At 52.9% G+C, this 12,716-nt stretch overlaps 4 protein-coding genes across 4 annotated transcripts; 1 reads left to right on the forward strand and 3 right to left on the reverse strand.

Moving 5' to 3' along the window:
* Nucleotides 1–1,335: 1,335 nt before the first annotated feature.
* On the reverse strand, nt 1,336–4,389 carry DACRYDRAFT_19596 (heat shock protein Hsp90). The gene is made up of 8 exons (XM_040771579.1): nt 4,198–4,389; nt 3,545–4,146; nt 2,911–3,491; nt 2,561–2,862; nt 2,330–2,508; nt 2,114–2,271; nt 1,981–2,067; nt 1,336–1,929 (listed from the first exon to the last, which is right to left on the reverse strand). The coding sequence occupies exons 1-8, from the start codon at nt 4,291–4,293 to the stop codon at nt 1,391–1,393; spliced, it is 2,544 nt and encodes an 847-aa protein (XP_040633328.1). The 5' UTR covers nt 4,294–4,389; the 3' UTR covers nt 1,336–1,390.
* A 131-nt stretch (nt 4,390–4,520) lies between these two features.
* Nucleotides 4,521–5,335, forward strand: DACRYDRAFT_19597 (uncharacterized protein; the record flags this gene model as incomplete). Its single annotated transcript, XM_040771580.1, has 4 exons — nt 4,521–4,781; nt 4,828–5,006; nt 5,057–5,175; nt 5,231–5,335. The coding sequence occupies 4 exons, from the start codon at nt 4,524–4,526 to the stop codon at nt 5,278–5,280; spliced, it is 606 nt and encodes a 201-aa protein (XP_040633329.1). The 3' UTR covers nt 5,281–5,335.
* A 76-nt stretch (nt 5,336–5,411) lies between these two features.
* DACRYDRAFT_113146 (uncharacterized protein) lies at nt 5,412–6,765 on the reverse strand (the record flags this gene model as incomplete). The annotated part of the gene is made up of 6 exons (XM_040769574.1): nt 5,412–5,730; nt 5,777–6,271; nt 6,316–6,434; nt 6,480–6,629; nt 6,674–6,694; nt 6,742–6,765. The coding sequence occupies 6 exons, from the start codon at nt 6,763–6,765 to the stop codon at nt 5,412–5,414; spliced, it is 1,128 nt and encodes a 375-aa protein (XP_040633330.1).
* A 66-nt stretch (nt 6,766–6,831) lies between these two features.
* On the reverse strand, nt 6,832–7,890 carry DACRYDRAFT_113147 (uncharacterized protein; the record flags this gene model as incomplete). The annotated part of the gene is made up of 1 exon (XM_040769575.1): nt 6,832–7,890. One exon carries the CDS (start codon nt 7,888–7,890, stop codon nt 7,264–7,266), a length of 627 nt encoding a protein of 208 aa, XP_040633331.1. The 3' UTR covers nt 6,832–7,263.
* Nucleotides 7,891–12,716: the final 4,826 nt, after the last annotated feature.

Here is a 12,716-nt window from a genome sequence, read left to right on the forward strand (position 1 = left end):
TATCCATGCTGGAAGGCGCTGTTCCTGATTTCACACACCTAGTTTAGTGCACAATTTTCTCGCCAAGTGCAGATAGACATACATAGATGGGATTACCGATTAATAGCTCTCCCGAAAGAATTCGAATGCAGGGGAGGAATCCAATTCGGCTGGCAATTATTCCCCATGAGCATGTATAGACCATGTAGGTCCATTGCTTGTCCGAAATCAGCCCAGTGGTATCATCCAACTAATGAATTGGGGACACACCAGTATCAACATCTTCTCCCCCACCTTCAGAGGTAGTGGGGACCCTTTGGCACGGGAATATATGCTGTGGCCAAGGTCCTCCACTGGCCAACGAAATTCGAAGGAAGGATTCTCCATGCTCTCCCCTTGGACATCTTGTTTGAGGAGCGACCGGAGGTCCATCATGGCACGTTCGAATGGTTCAGGGCGTTTGTCCTCTTCAGTGGAGATAGGAATGTAGCCTTGCGGAGTCCTCATGAACACGACACGGGCGATTCTTCTCTTGTGTACAGAATATTGCAGCTCATATTTATACTCGCATTTAGTGAAGAGTCGTAGGATGTTGATCCCTGGTTGAATGAGGTAAACGTCATTCGAGAAAGTGTCTCCTTGTTCATCCACAGACACCGCATGTGTCCCTAAGAAGCCTTCAATGAGTGGTGGCCAGCAGCGGTGAAGATTGATGAGCTGTTCGATTGGAGTGTTTCGTAGGTAATTCTTGTCAAAGAAATCCGCAACTTTCAACATCATGGCTGCAAGGTTGTCGAGTAGGGGATTCCGATTAACCTTCGAAAGCGGCGTCTTTTGTTTGAGGTCATCCGCAGTGGTGCTCTTATACTGACATTACCCACACGGCGGATTGGTGGGGACTCGATTGAGTCTGGTGGAGATATCGAGGATGTTGTTAGCAGCTCGACCAATGTAGTGGGCTTTGTAACCCGAGTTTCGATTGAGACAGATACCAAAGGCGGATGTAAGAGAGCTTTCGAGCCATGATACAGTCGATATAGGGGTATACCGAACGTGCCATTGCCTAGTCGGGCAGGTAGCTGAGAGAAAAGGAGGATCATGATAGCGGTGTTAGCAGATCTGGCATGAGAGCCAGTTCTGCACGAGGACTGGTGGAGCTTTTGAAGTACTTCCAGCAACGGAGGTATATAGCCACCATCCTTATACAGTCCCAAAATTACCTGTTTTAGGTAAGGCTGCCTACGAATGGCAATACTCCGGTCTGGCCAGTACTGAGACAGTTCGGAGTTTGGATCTCCAAGTATTTGGGTTCAGGGGACTGCGGACTACTTATGACCCGTCGTTAACTGGTCCGACACGGATATCCATAGAATTTACCGGCTTTATAGTTGCAAGACGTACAAACTGGGGACTACAGCTCATCATGTCCCTGCGCCTCATCGAACGCCTTAGCCTCCGGCTCCTGCGAGAATGGGTTCTTTGGCAACTCATAATCAAAATCTCCAAGCTCGAAGGGGTCTTCCTTGAACTCCAGCTCCGGCTCGTGCTGCTTGAAATTCCAGTCCAGAGGACCCGTCTCGACCGGTGGTGCCGGACGCACGTCCACCTTCGCCTGTGCGGTCTCGGATACTCCGAGTGAGCGGCGAAGAATAATGTCGACCCGGGAAAAGAACGTATTCGGGTCGGAGACTTCGAAGCCAGAGCGAACAAGCGCGCCGTCTAACAGGATCTGAGCGACTTCCTTAAGCTCAAATTCAGCCTGAGTAATTTCGCGTGACGGCTTGTCGCCTTCGTCCGAAAGGACATCCTCCTCCCAATCGAGACCCTGGACCACTCGCAGCATCCCCTCGATGAGAGGAGACTTGGGATTGATCTCGAGGGACCGTTGTTTCCGAGCAAACTCCGCCATCCAATCGTTCGCCGAATCCTTGGCAGTCCGTTGCTGAGCGGCTATGGTGTTGGTGAGCAAACTACATCTTTGCATGTACCAAGGAAGCTTACCCATCAGGCGCTCCATGTTCGCTGAGTACCCATACTGGTCAGCAACAATCGCGCATGGGCTCGTGACAAGCCTGTTCGAGATAACGACTGCATTATATGAGCTTCTAATCTGGCAGACGCGGTGTAGACTCACCATCCATAACAGTGCCCTTGTACTCCTGCTTGAGCCAACCCAGAAGTGGGGCGAACCTCACGGCTAAAGTGGCCTGCTCGGTCTTGTCCGCTTCGGCATCCAAATCCTCGTCCCCATACTTAAGACCTTTCTTTGCCACGTCCTGGAATGTCAGGCCTCTAGTTCGGGATCAGCCTCATGGCACGGAAAGAAAACACGACGAAGGAAAGAACACACCCCCAACGCTGGAACGAATTAAGGAGGATCTCGTCCATGGGCTCGGTCAGGAGGAGAACTTCATATCCGCGCGCGTGGAGCTTCTCAATAAACACGGATTTGGCAAGGTCCTCCGCCCTCTGGCCTACACCAGCGAGGTAGAAGATCTGTTTCTGGCCTTTCTTGCGATTCGAAACGTACTGTATCGCTCTCATCAGCTCACCTTTCGAAAGAAGAGGGGAAAACACCCACATCATCCAGCCCCACAAACTCCCTCGTATTAGTAGCCCACCGGGTCAAACTCCCAAGCTTGTTCTTCTGTCCTGCACTCCCCTCCATCGCCCCCATCTTGATGGCGCTGCCAATGGCCTTCCATACCTCCTTATATTTCGCGCCTCCTTCCTCTTCCCCAGTCTCCTCGTTGATCGAAGGTGGTGCGTTGGCGAGCTTCTGGAGGAGGGAGATAGCACGTTTAACCAGGATGGATTTAATTTGTGCTAGGAACTTGGTCGATTGGAGTTGTTCGCGGGAGACGTTCAGCGGAAGGTCGTCCGCTGTTCCCCAAAGTCAGCACTGTATCTCAGCAGTACCATGTTCCTCACCGTCCACAATGGCTCGGAGCCAACTGATCCATTTGGGCAGTGCATCGTCTCCCAGGTCGTTGGTGATAAACACTCGTTTAACCATCAGTCTAACGCCGTTGACCCTGCTCATCTGGCTGCTCCAAAAGTCCGGGGGTAACTCGCTAGGGATATACAGCAAGCTCTTAAAGCTCACGGTGCTCCCCGAGTCACCTGCAAAATGCAGGTGTGCGAGTGGGTCGTGCGAATCCTTGAACGTGCTCTTGTAAAATTCGTTGTACTCTTCGTCCGAGACGGTCTTTGCATCGCAAACCCAGATCGGCGGCTGGTCGTTGAGCTGCTCGTACACCTCACGAGTCACATTCTTCATCGGGGGCAGAGGGGGGGTAACAGGGGCAGTATCTTCCGATTCTTCAGGTAGGTCCTCGACGATCGCAGCTTCGGAGTCTTCGTCTGCTTCAGATTTCGGAGATGCACTGGGCGCTTCGTGCTCGAGTGATTCGGCAATAGGCACAGAGGATGCCTCCTCGTCCGGTACTTCTTCGGTGATGAGGGTGTAGAGGTAAATCGGATAGGTAGTCGAAAACGATGAATGTTTCTCGCTATCGTCACATCAGCCCACCGTTATGAGGTTCAGAGTTAATCAAGCACATACACGAGCTCCTTGACCTTCTTCGGATCGACAAATTCCTTCGCATCGTCCCTCACGACAAGCGTGATCTCCGTGCCGTGCTCGAGCGTCCGGCCCCTTGGGTCCGGATATACCTCAAAGCTCTGGTCCTCCGCACCGCTAGCGAACACCCACTGCTCCCTCTCTCCACCCTCAGGCCTGGCCGCAGGGACGGAAGCGACATACACGTGGTCAGCAACGAGGAAGCTGGAGTAGAACCCAAGTCCAAATTGTCCAATGAGGTTTCCTTGCTGAGAAGTGGAGGCACCTTCGGCTTGGACGAGAAAGTCTGAAGTACCGGATTTTGCCAACGTGCCCAGGTTCTGCGTCAGCTCCTCCGGTGTCATCCCCACACCTGTGTCGGTGATGACCACACGGCCAGCTTCACCCGTTCCTGCAGGAGACGGTAGAAGCTTGATAGTAATGTTGAGCGGTTCCCCCGCTTGAAGAAGGGACTTGTCGGTGAGAGCGGTGATACGCAACTTCTCAAGCGCATCGTTGGCGTTGCTGATCAGCTCGCGGAGGAAGACGTCCCTGTGCGAATAGAGGGAGTTGATGACTATCCTGCGTAAGCGTGCGACATCGGACTGAGTGGAAGTTGTTAGTCCGTAGGTGTGGGGGAGAGGTTGTAGGCATACCTGGTACTCGTGCTTCTCCTTCGGCGTCGAGCTTTCCTGTCCCAGTGCAGACGCGACCCATGGCAGCACCAGCAGTGCCGCCTGGAAGAAGCGCATCCTTTTACAAGTATTCCCAGATGTTAGACAAACGAATGAAGCAAGAGAGAGTAAGAGAGAGAGATGTGTTAGTGCGCTACGTGTATGCGGTCGACGTCGTTATGCCCAAAGGAACTTTTGTGACGTGGAACCCTTGACTTTGTTGAAAAGAAGCAAGGCGCGTTGCTCTGAAGAAACACGTGAAACCTACCTAACTCTTTCTGTTGAGCGCTCACCCCTATTGTAGTACTATGCTACCATTACTCCTCCTCTCACTCCTCTCTCCAGTAACAGCAGTAGAAGTCTACCACCGCATACAGCTCCCTTCCTCTCCCTCTACTTGGTCGCATAGAGGTACCATCGACCTCTCCTCCGTGCCGGCGTCCTACGCTCCTGCACCAGACGGCTCAGTTCTGTCCACGACCACAGGAGAAGATGCAATCTACCAGGTCGCGCTCGCTCTAGAAGGAAGAGCAGAAGACGACTGGCCTTTTGCCGGTGTGAAAGCCGTATGCCCCTCCCTTCCTTACAATCGTCCCCGCTCACTAGGATCAGTGTTTCGCAGCCGCCGCAAAGGAGGATACCATCACCCTGCGTCTGTCTGCTTCAGGAGAGCCATACACTCTGTCTTATGCGCTAGATCCGGCCCCATCTGCACACTGCCCAGTGACATCGTCCTCCCTAGGGCTGCAGAACACGTCTATAGTGCTGCATTTACCTGACCGCATCCCACCGTGCGTCTTTCACACCGCAGGGGGATTTGCTAATACGAGCACGGGCGCAGGTTGGCACTCAAGACCCCACCCCAGCTGTCAGAAGAAGGCGAAGCCATCAAGCCCGAGCCGGAAAAGTCGTTAATCCAAAAATACTGGATGTACTTGCTCCCGGTTATGTTGTTGCTCTGTGAGTATTCGTTTGCGGTCGAGGTAGGGAGGAAGGAGCTGATCCGAGGGGGTAGTGATGGCTCCTGGAGGGGAGCAGCAGGGCGGTGGAGGGGGAGGACAGTGAGAGATGGGTGATCTTATGGGGAACCGCAACGTTGGGATCTAGGTCAAAAGATGTAACATAATGCCCAGAATATTATCACCGCCTAAATCCCTAACCCTAACCCTAACCCTATATGCGCTCTCACACATCACTCACTGCCTCTTCTTCCCCTCCCTCCCCCTATAAAACTCCAAAAACCCAACCTTGTCCTCCCATCCCATTCCAGTTCTCCTCATTCGTCCAACCTGAGCGATCAGCGCCGCACAGCATTCTGATAGTGGGTCCCTCATCCCTGGCGTGACATACTGGGAAACGACGAAAGTCTGAGAAGAGGGGGACTCGGCGGGGTTAAGGAGGCGGAGGTGGACAGGTTGTAGGGAGAGGGAGCTGAGCAGGGTTAGGAGTACGGTGCGAAGCGACGTAGGCGTAGAAAGGGCGAGCGAGGGTTGGAAGTTCGTTGGTGGCTCGCATCTGTTTTCGATTAGCACGTGATAGAAGAGTATTTGGGCAAACGTACTTGACACACACCAGCCAGACGTGGTACTCCTTAGGAGGGACCACGCTTCCCCCAAACACCTCTGCAAACCTGAGCACCGCTCTGCCATTACTTGTCGTGCACTCCGGGAACACGACCAGTGGACCCCGTGCGCGTTTCCTGATCTCCTCAAGTGGCTCTCCTTCGGACCCGGGGAAGGGAGGTGTACTCCCTACTGCGGAGAGCATCTGGAAGAGCGAAACGCGGCGGAATCCGAGGATGGGCGCGCGGGGCTGGGAAGACACGGGCGGGGGGAGGGAGATCGCTGCTGAGCCCGTGCCTGTTCGGCGACCGGTCGAGGAAATCGGGCTCGAAGTTGCCGCTGCTGGAGCTGCAGGAGCTGCAGCAAGAGGCAGCACGAACGTAGCGCGATACTTGGCTGCGAACCATATTATCTCAATCCACGATATCCAGTTGGAGACGATTAAGTCGCCCCGTTTGGGCCGCCAGCGAGCATGCGAGATATCTTTCGCTTTTCTGCCGAGGGTCAGTCTGGTTCGCGAGAGGGCGAGGGGACGAACGAGCGGTTAAGGGCAACGATTTCTGAAGATATGTGGAATCCCAGTATGAGGAAACATGATTGGGCTAATGAAGCGTCGAGGGATGTTGCGAGAAGAATGTATAACGGCCATATTGGAATCTGAACCTGTCGTCAGTTGGTTCTTGCGGGCAGCGCAGGACGCACCAAGAGCAGAGACACCAGCCGCACTGCGCTCCATACAATTCCCACCGCTAGAAGGAATACTACGCGCAAGACTGCTACGAGTGCTCGGAGTGGTATGAGCGCGGTGTGCAGCGCTGTAGGAGGGTTGGGTGATGTGGGAGGGAGGAAAGGCTATATTCGTCAGAAGTTATCGAGACTGGACGGGCTCTGCGTACATGTATGCCTGTTCCGGGATCCTGTTACGGGGTTGAGGTTGGTGTACGAATGGATGGGTGGTACGTACTCTGTAGGCGCTGAATTTTTCCATTTTTTTGAGGTTGAGATGCCGGAGTTGTTACAAGGGATAAAGGGTCGAGGTTGACAATCACGTGACGGGATAACGAGCTGGCATTTGGCTCAATGACATTAAAGTGGAGGAAGAAGTCACTTTGATTAAGTTTCGGAGGCCAGAGAACGGTAGTCACGGATAAAGTACAATGTATGCACGTTCAGAGCAAGGGCAACTAGTGTGGTGATATAACAGCGTACAAGTGGACATGTGGGTGTGAGCAGCAATACCAAGGAAGAAAAAAAAAGCAGCACAGGAAGCAAACCTGTGTATATGAGCACATTCTTGAAGGGCTGTCCTGCTAGGCACCGGAGTCACAACTCGGGCATAACTCGCGGTTTGAGGCGGATCGACTGTTGTACAAGTACTTCGTTGCTCTCGATGTGCAGAGCTCGCATATGTCGAGTCCGGGAAGCGTAGATCGGTCCAATCTTCAAACGACATGTACCGCGGCGATCAAAGCATCGCCCTCGTAGGTCATCGATCAGCAAACATCCTCGCCGAATCTTCGATCAGCCTCTCGATCCTCTCACAGCTCTCGACTCTCTCCCAAAGCATGCGCTCGTAGTCCCCTAGCAGGCGTTGTAGCCTAGCATCTTCCTCCTGTACAACGGTTCCAGCGACAAGCTCTCCTTCAAGAGCCCTCATCGATGGCGGAGCCATCGGCAGACCCAGTCCAGCAGGTGGTGTCACCACCGCTGCGTGGAGGGAGACTTCTTCCGGTTCAGCTTTGATGATTATACTTGGCTGGGGCGGGTATGGTCTGCCTCTCCTTCGCACTTTCTTGGGCCGCATCACCGCTCTTGGAGGCGACGGTGGTGGGGATGGCTCGAGTGATAACCTAGCGGCGGCGGTCCACTCTCTTGCTCGACCATAGAAATCTAGCAGGGGCATTAAGGATGGGGGGCCTGGGGTGACGGGGGTAGGAGAGGTGCTCGGTGCTGGAAGAGAGGTGGATGGGTTGGGGGAGGCTGCGAGCGCTGGCGGGGAGGGGGAGGTGAGGAAGGGGGAGGGGGATGATGGATGACTGAGGGCGGGAAGGAGAGGGAAAGGTGTGGTTGGCGTCCAGTCTGGGACAGGTGCGGCTGGGGGTGGGGCGACCATATCTCTGTCTCAAAGGGGGGGTAGAGGTGAGACCTTGATCGACGTATATGCGCCTTTAAGAGGGGGAGAGTGCTGTTTCGCTCGTCGCCCGTTCACACGGGGGTGACGGGGGTCGAGAAGAACAGCGAAAAGTAGAGACACTAGGTCAAGGGTAGGTGAGGCTGTGGATCCAGAGAAGACAGGGCAGAGGCAGGAGAGAGGAGGAGGGGAGGCGAACAGCATCCAGCGGGCTGACCAGTCATAGAAGCGCTAAACACCCCCTTAGCGCCGTGTAATTGCGACACAGAGCATGCCGGCAGCGGCACCGGACCTCGTTCCGGTTGAGACTTGGATGGGTTCACATCGCATACTTTCACCCCCTTCCAAGGTGAGAAGGTCGCGCCCCGTGGACTGTGGCCGTTCAGCACTCACACAAGGCACACAACCTGTTCTGTTCATCCAGGGTCGACAGAAACGTCCCGAACGTCCCGAACGTCCCGCGCAGTCCTTTCCGCTTGTTGATCCATCTCCCGATTTGGATATCTCCCAGATCGATCGTCAAGGTGCTCCCTCCTTCTTGCGGGGAGGAGGGGATTAATGCCCACGGCTCCCGAGGATAGTGGCGAATGATGGGGATACGAGCTCCGCCCCGGAACGAGAAGAAGGCCACCAGAACAGGGCACTGACGTATCGGTCTTTACTGGTGAAACACCCCCCTTCTCAGGGAAAATCGGAAAGGCGTAACAGGGATCGCCACGAGGCACGTTGGCCATAATGTTCGGGATAACCGGCCGGGACGGCAGAAAAAGAGAAAGACGATACAGACCCCAGTTATTCGCAGCCGCTGTCAGAAAATGGACCGGTCGAGACGACAACTGGAATGAATGGACATCCAAGGAAATAAAGGTGGATCTTGTGAAATTAATATGATTGCCTGTCCATGCACCGAACAAGCTCTGGTCAAAGTTGCCCAGCCCAGACACGGGCTGCGAGAGCTCCAGGGTCCAGACCAAATCGCGACCGGCCGGACTCGGCTTCCACGGTAGCACGTGCGATTGACGCACGTTAGCTCCGTGCACGGGATTCTGATCTTATTCTTCTGAGATTACGGCGCGTCTTCTGCTGCCTCTTGGCCTGACTCATTTGCACGCATACCCTGCAAGGCCAGCGATGTATGTCTATCAACCTCTTTTGGAACTCCCTGCAAATTCCTTCCTTGGAACATACCAAGCTCGCCATGCCGCCTCCTGCAGGCAGGACAATAACCGACATCAAACAACTAATTACCGGGTCCAGCCCCACCCTGAAGCACAGAGCATACGCTCCGCCCCGCTCGGAAACTGGCACATGTCTCAGGTAACATTATATGCCTGCCCTTCCAGAAGCAGTTGGCATGCACTTGTTATACCTGCTCCATGTCAGAACCTTGTTGTGTGTCTCAGGTCGGTTGCCTCAGAAAGAGCCGCCTCGGTCCGAGCCCCGTCGTTTTCTGGAACAGGTCGGAGTCTCGAAAAGTGCCAAAAGACATTACGTAAGGTGGCCAACTGTCCGAGACTGGTCTTGTTCTCCATCTGTCTGGTTTTCTCTCTTTTGCTTCGACTTCTCGAACGCTCGGATGCAACTGGGGCACAACAATGTCATAATCCGAAGGTCTCGATGCAGCCAGAATAGAAACAACACAAGAGCATGCCTCCGCAATGCATTGGGTCGGAGCTCCAATCCTCAGCTTCTCAACTCTGCAACCAACTCGAAGCATTAACCCCATTGCACCACACGCAGCCCCTTGCGGGGAATCCATCGAATCTCCGCCGGTAGCTTCTCCCCATCGTCGTCGTGTTTATCCCAACCCGATGGTGTCAGTCCGTAATCGAGATCTTCGATCGTGCCGAAATCCCGGCCGTGGAAGCACTGTATGGTCAGCGGGGGAGTGTGGCTGCCGCCGGAACGCGCGAGGGCGGTGCAGAATTGTTGCGCGGGTCTGTCAGCAGAATTCAGGTATACAATGTATGTTGATCAAACGCTTTTGTTATTCTGTTGGAGTTTTCCCCCCGCGGGGAGGCGATGATACTGAATCATGCCTACACGGTGATGTTCAAGACATCCATGCATTAACCGGTTAGTCGGGTTCTCATACGACCACCCTGTGTTCTCTTGAATAGTTATTCAACTCCTGAAGCCCAACTCCTGAAGCCAAGCTATCTCCAGTCGGCGGCCGACCGTTCTCACCGGTCTTTTGATGGGTGGCAGTTCTCATCATGGCGAGAAGCTGGTTCTAAGCCGAGTTTGTTCAGCCAACAATCCTGTGGTGATACACTCACCTCTCTGAGCTAATTTTGAGTGGCAATGCAAATGTTTGCTGAGGATCCGAGTAGGCACGAGGTGACGCAGGACGCTAGTTTTTGTTAGACGGCACGATCGTCATTCGAATCCCTTTCGGCGTATATGACTGGTAGTCCATGCACCTATTGCATGGTGCCTGAGACGTCATATGCACAACACCGCTAGAACGGATCGTCCATCATCACTCTGCAGTGCATTATGTTGAACAAGTGAATTTCTTTGAGGTGGTCGTGAATCCTGTCATGATGATCTATGTATAGCGATACATTTGCGGCGCCTTCCTAGAGAATGGCCGGCGTTTTAGGATGCTCGTATGAGACGTGCATAGTTTAGTCGGACGGGGCGATCCAGGATTCACAGCGGATCCCATTAAGTCGTAGCTCCGTCCGACAAAGAACCTTGCCCTCGACCAGTCCGCACTGTGAGAGCTGCAAGCAACGAAACTGCCCTTTCGAATGAATGGTTTTGGTGTCGATGAATTGTTGAAGGGCAGAGTGCTGGATGAGTATGAATTGCAAGGAAAGAGTGATGAGAAGCGGCAACGGAGTTTCACCCAGTAACTCAATCATGTCGGTGTGAGAGAATCCTCGGCGTTCCCACGGATGAGCGAGTTGGAGGACTTCGATGTTCGGCAGAGTGGACAGGAGACCCCCCACGTATCCAGGATACAGCTCTCCTCCTAGAACGAATGATATTAGCCCTCATCAGAAGGCAACCATATATAAAATAAAAGTAAATGAACGGGAGACTTTTCCACCAACCACTACATCTCCAACTCTCACTGGTATACTCTACCAGCTGTCTGACTGCGAGTTACCCAGCGATGCAGCTGCCATCACTGGTCACCCAGATCCAGACAGCACCTTATCCACCTCCAGCAGTGCAACTTGAGAGGGAAGCTCTTGACCCACTGCTTCTGTTGCACTTTGCCATTTGGGGCAGATCATCTCCAAAATGAAGAATAGCTTTGCCAATATGTGGTCAGGTGGGGGATGCACATGTTGATGCTTTTGAAGACAGGTCACAAAGTAGCTAACAGAGAACACAATCAGTGCAGAGATGTATAAGGTCATACACTGAAATCTTAGCTGAATCCCTGCCATTCTTGGTATCGACATCCTGGAGACAATGGTCTACAAATGGCCATAACTCCTTCTTGACCACCTCTTCATTGCCATGACTGTCAGTCACCATTTTGCTGCCATATTTCCTGTGTTTCTCTTTGCATCTGACCTGTCAAGTCATTAGCTGCTCATTGTGCAACCACTATACATCTCCAACTTGTAAGAAATAGGGGAGAGTCTGCTGTGTACTGCCCACAGCTATATCTTGATCTCACAGAGCAGATGCAAGGGTTGGCAGCTCCCTGGCAACCACTACATCTCCATCTCTACAATGAAGACTAGGGTCAGCCATGTTCCGCCAACTGCTACATGCCCAACTCTTACAGAAGAGATAATAGCTGGCAGTCCACCGATGACCACTACATCTCCAACTCTCACGAGTTTGAGACTGAGCTCACTGAATAACCCACTCACCAGGAATGCCAGGTGAGCCAGATGCTGTTGGTCGAACTTGAACAGCACCTTTGACTGTATCAGCTGAAGCTGAAGCTCTTTCAGGCTTTGACCTCTCATTTCCTCCAGCTGCAGATGAATCAGCTCAATCAAGATGCATACAGATTTGACACACCCTGTCTTTAATGAACCTACAACACCCTGTCAGGAGCACACCAAAGGTCTGTTGCAAGACAGTCTGATGTTTGCCAATGGTGAAAGGGCTATCTGGTGTTAGGGCAACACAGGCTGACTAAGTCTGCTCACCTAAGAGTGCCAAGAGTCTAAGCAGGCAACAAGGAAGTGGAGTAGACCTGATGACTAAGACCTATCTACAGTATAGGTATCTGTGGATGATCCTAAGAGACCAAGTCTGAAGAGACAGTCCCAGGCAGAGTAGGCCTTATATTTATACCTCTGTGGTGGAACCTGCTAGAACATCTTGCTTACTCAGCCTAGTCAGGTGATCAGGTCATATGACCAAGGATGAGGTCATATGAGGTCATGCACAGCCATGCACAGCAGGTCACCTGACCATCCAATCCTTCCAGCAGGTTCCAGCACATGCCAAGGTATACCAGCTACTTCCATGTCATAAAGGCTTAGTCATGTCTCTTGACCAAGCAATGAGCTGGTGCCCTGACATCACCCCCCCTTCTAGACATGCTGTCCCAGCATGTTGATACTCCTTCTTCTGCTTTTCCCTTCTTCTTTCCAGATGTCCAATCAAAGAGAACCCTTTTAGGTGGTATAGTATAGTTAATGAGTGGTTGGAAGTGAAGCCTATCAAAGGTGATGGCTGAAATCCTTCTGGGAGCAGAGGGGTAAAGCCTATGGAAATCTGCAATAGCCTTTTTAGCATTGCCTAGATTTCCTAAAGGCTCCCAAGTGTTCTCAGAGGGAGGATACCCCTTCCACTTGATAAGGTACTGGAGGTTCCTCTGTGGAGCC

This window comes from Dacryopinax primogenitus (genome assembly GCF_000292625.1).
Source record: "Dacryopinax primogenitus strain DJM-731 SS1 chromosome Unknown DACRYscaffold_1, whole genome shotgun sequence".
In the NCBI taxonomy this organism is placed as follows: Eukaryota; Fungi; Basidiomycota; class Dacrymycetes; order Dacrymycetales; family Dacrymycetaceae; genus Dacryopinax; species Dacryopinax primogenitus.

What these genes read in the sequence shown, in the direction of transcription:
- DACRYDRAFT_19596 (XM_040771579.1), bottom strand. Translation starts at nt 4,293, where the DNA reads ATGCGCTTCTTCCAGGCGGCACTGCTGGTGCTGCCATGGGTCGCGTCT. An exon ending in AGGAGAAGCACGAGTACCAG is followed by an intron (nt 4,147 to 4,197) that starts GTATGCCTACAA and finishes ACTTCCACTCAG; the next exon opens with TCCGATGTCGCACGCTTACG. An exon ending in GCTCCGAGCCATTGTGGACG is followed by an intron (nt 2,863 to 2,910) that starts GTGAGGAACATG and finishes TTTGGGGAACAG; the next exon opens with CGGACGACCTTCCGCTGAAC.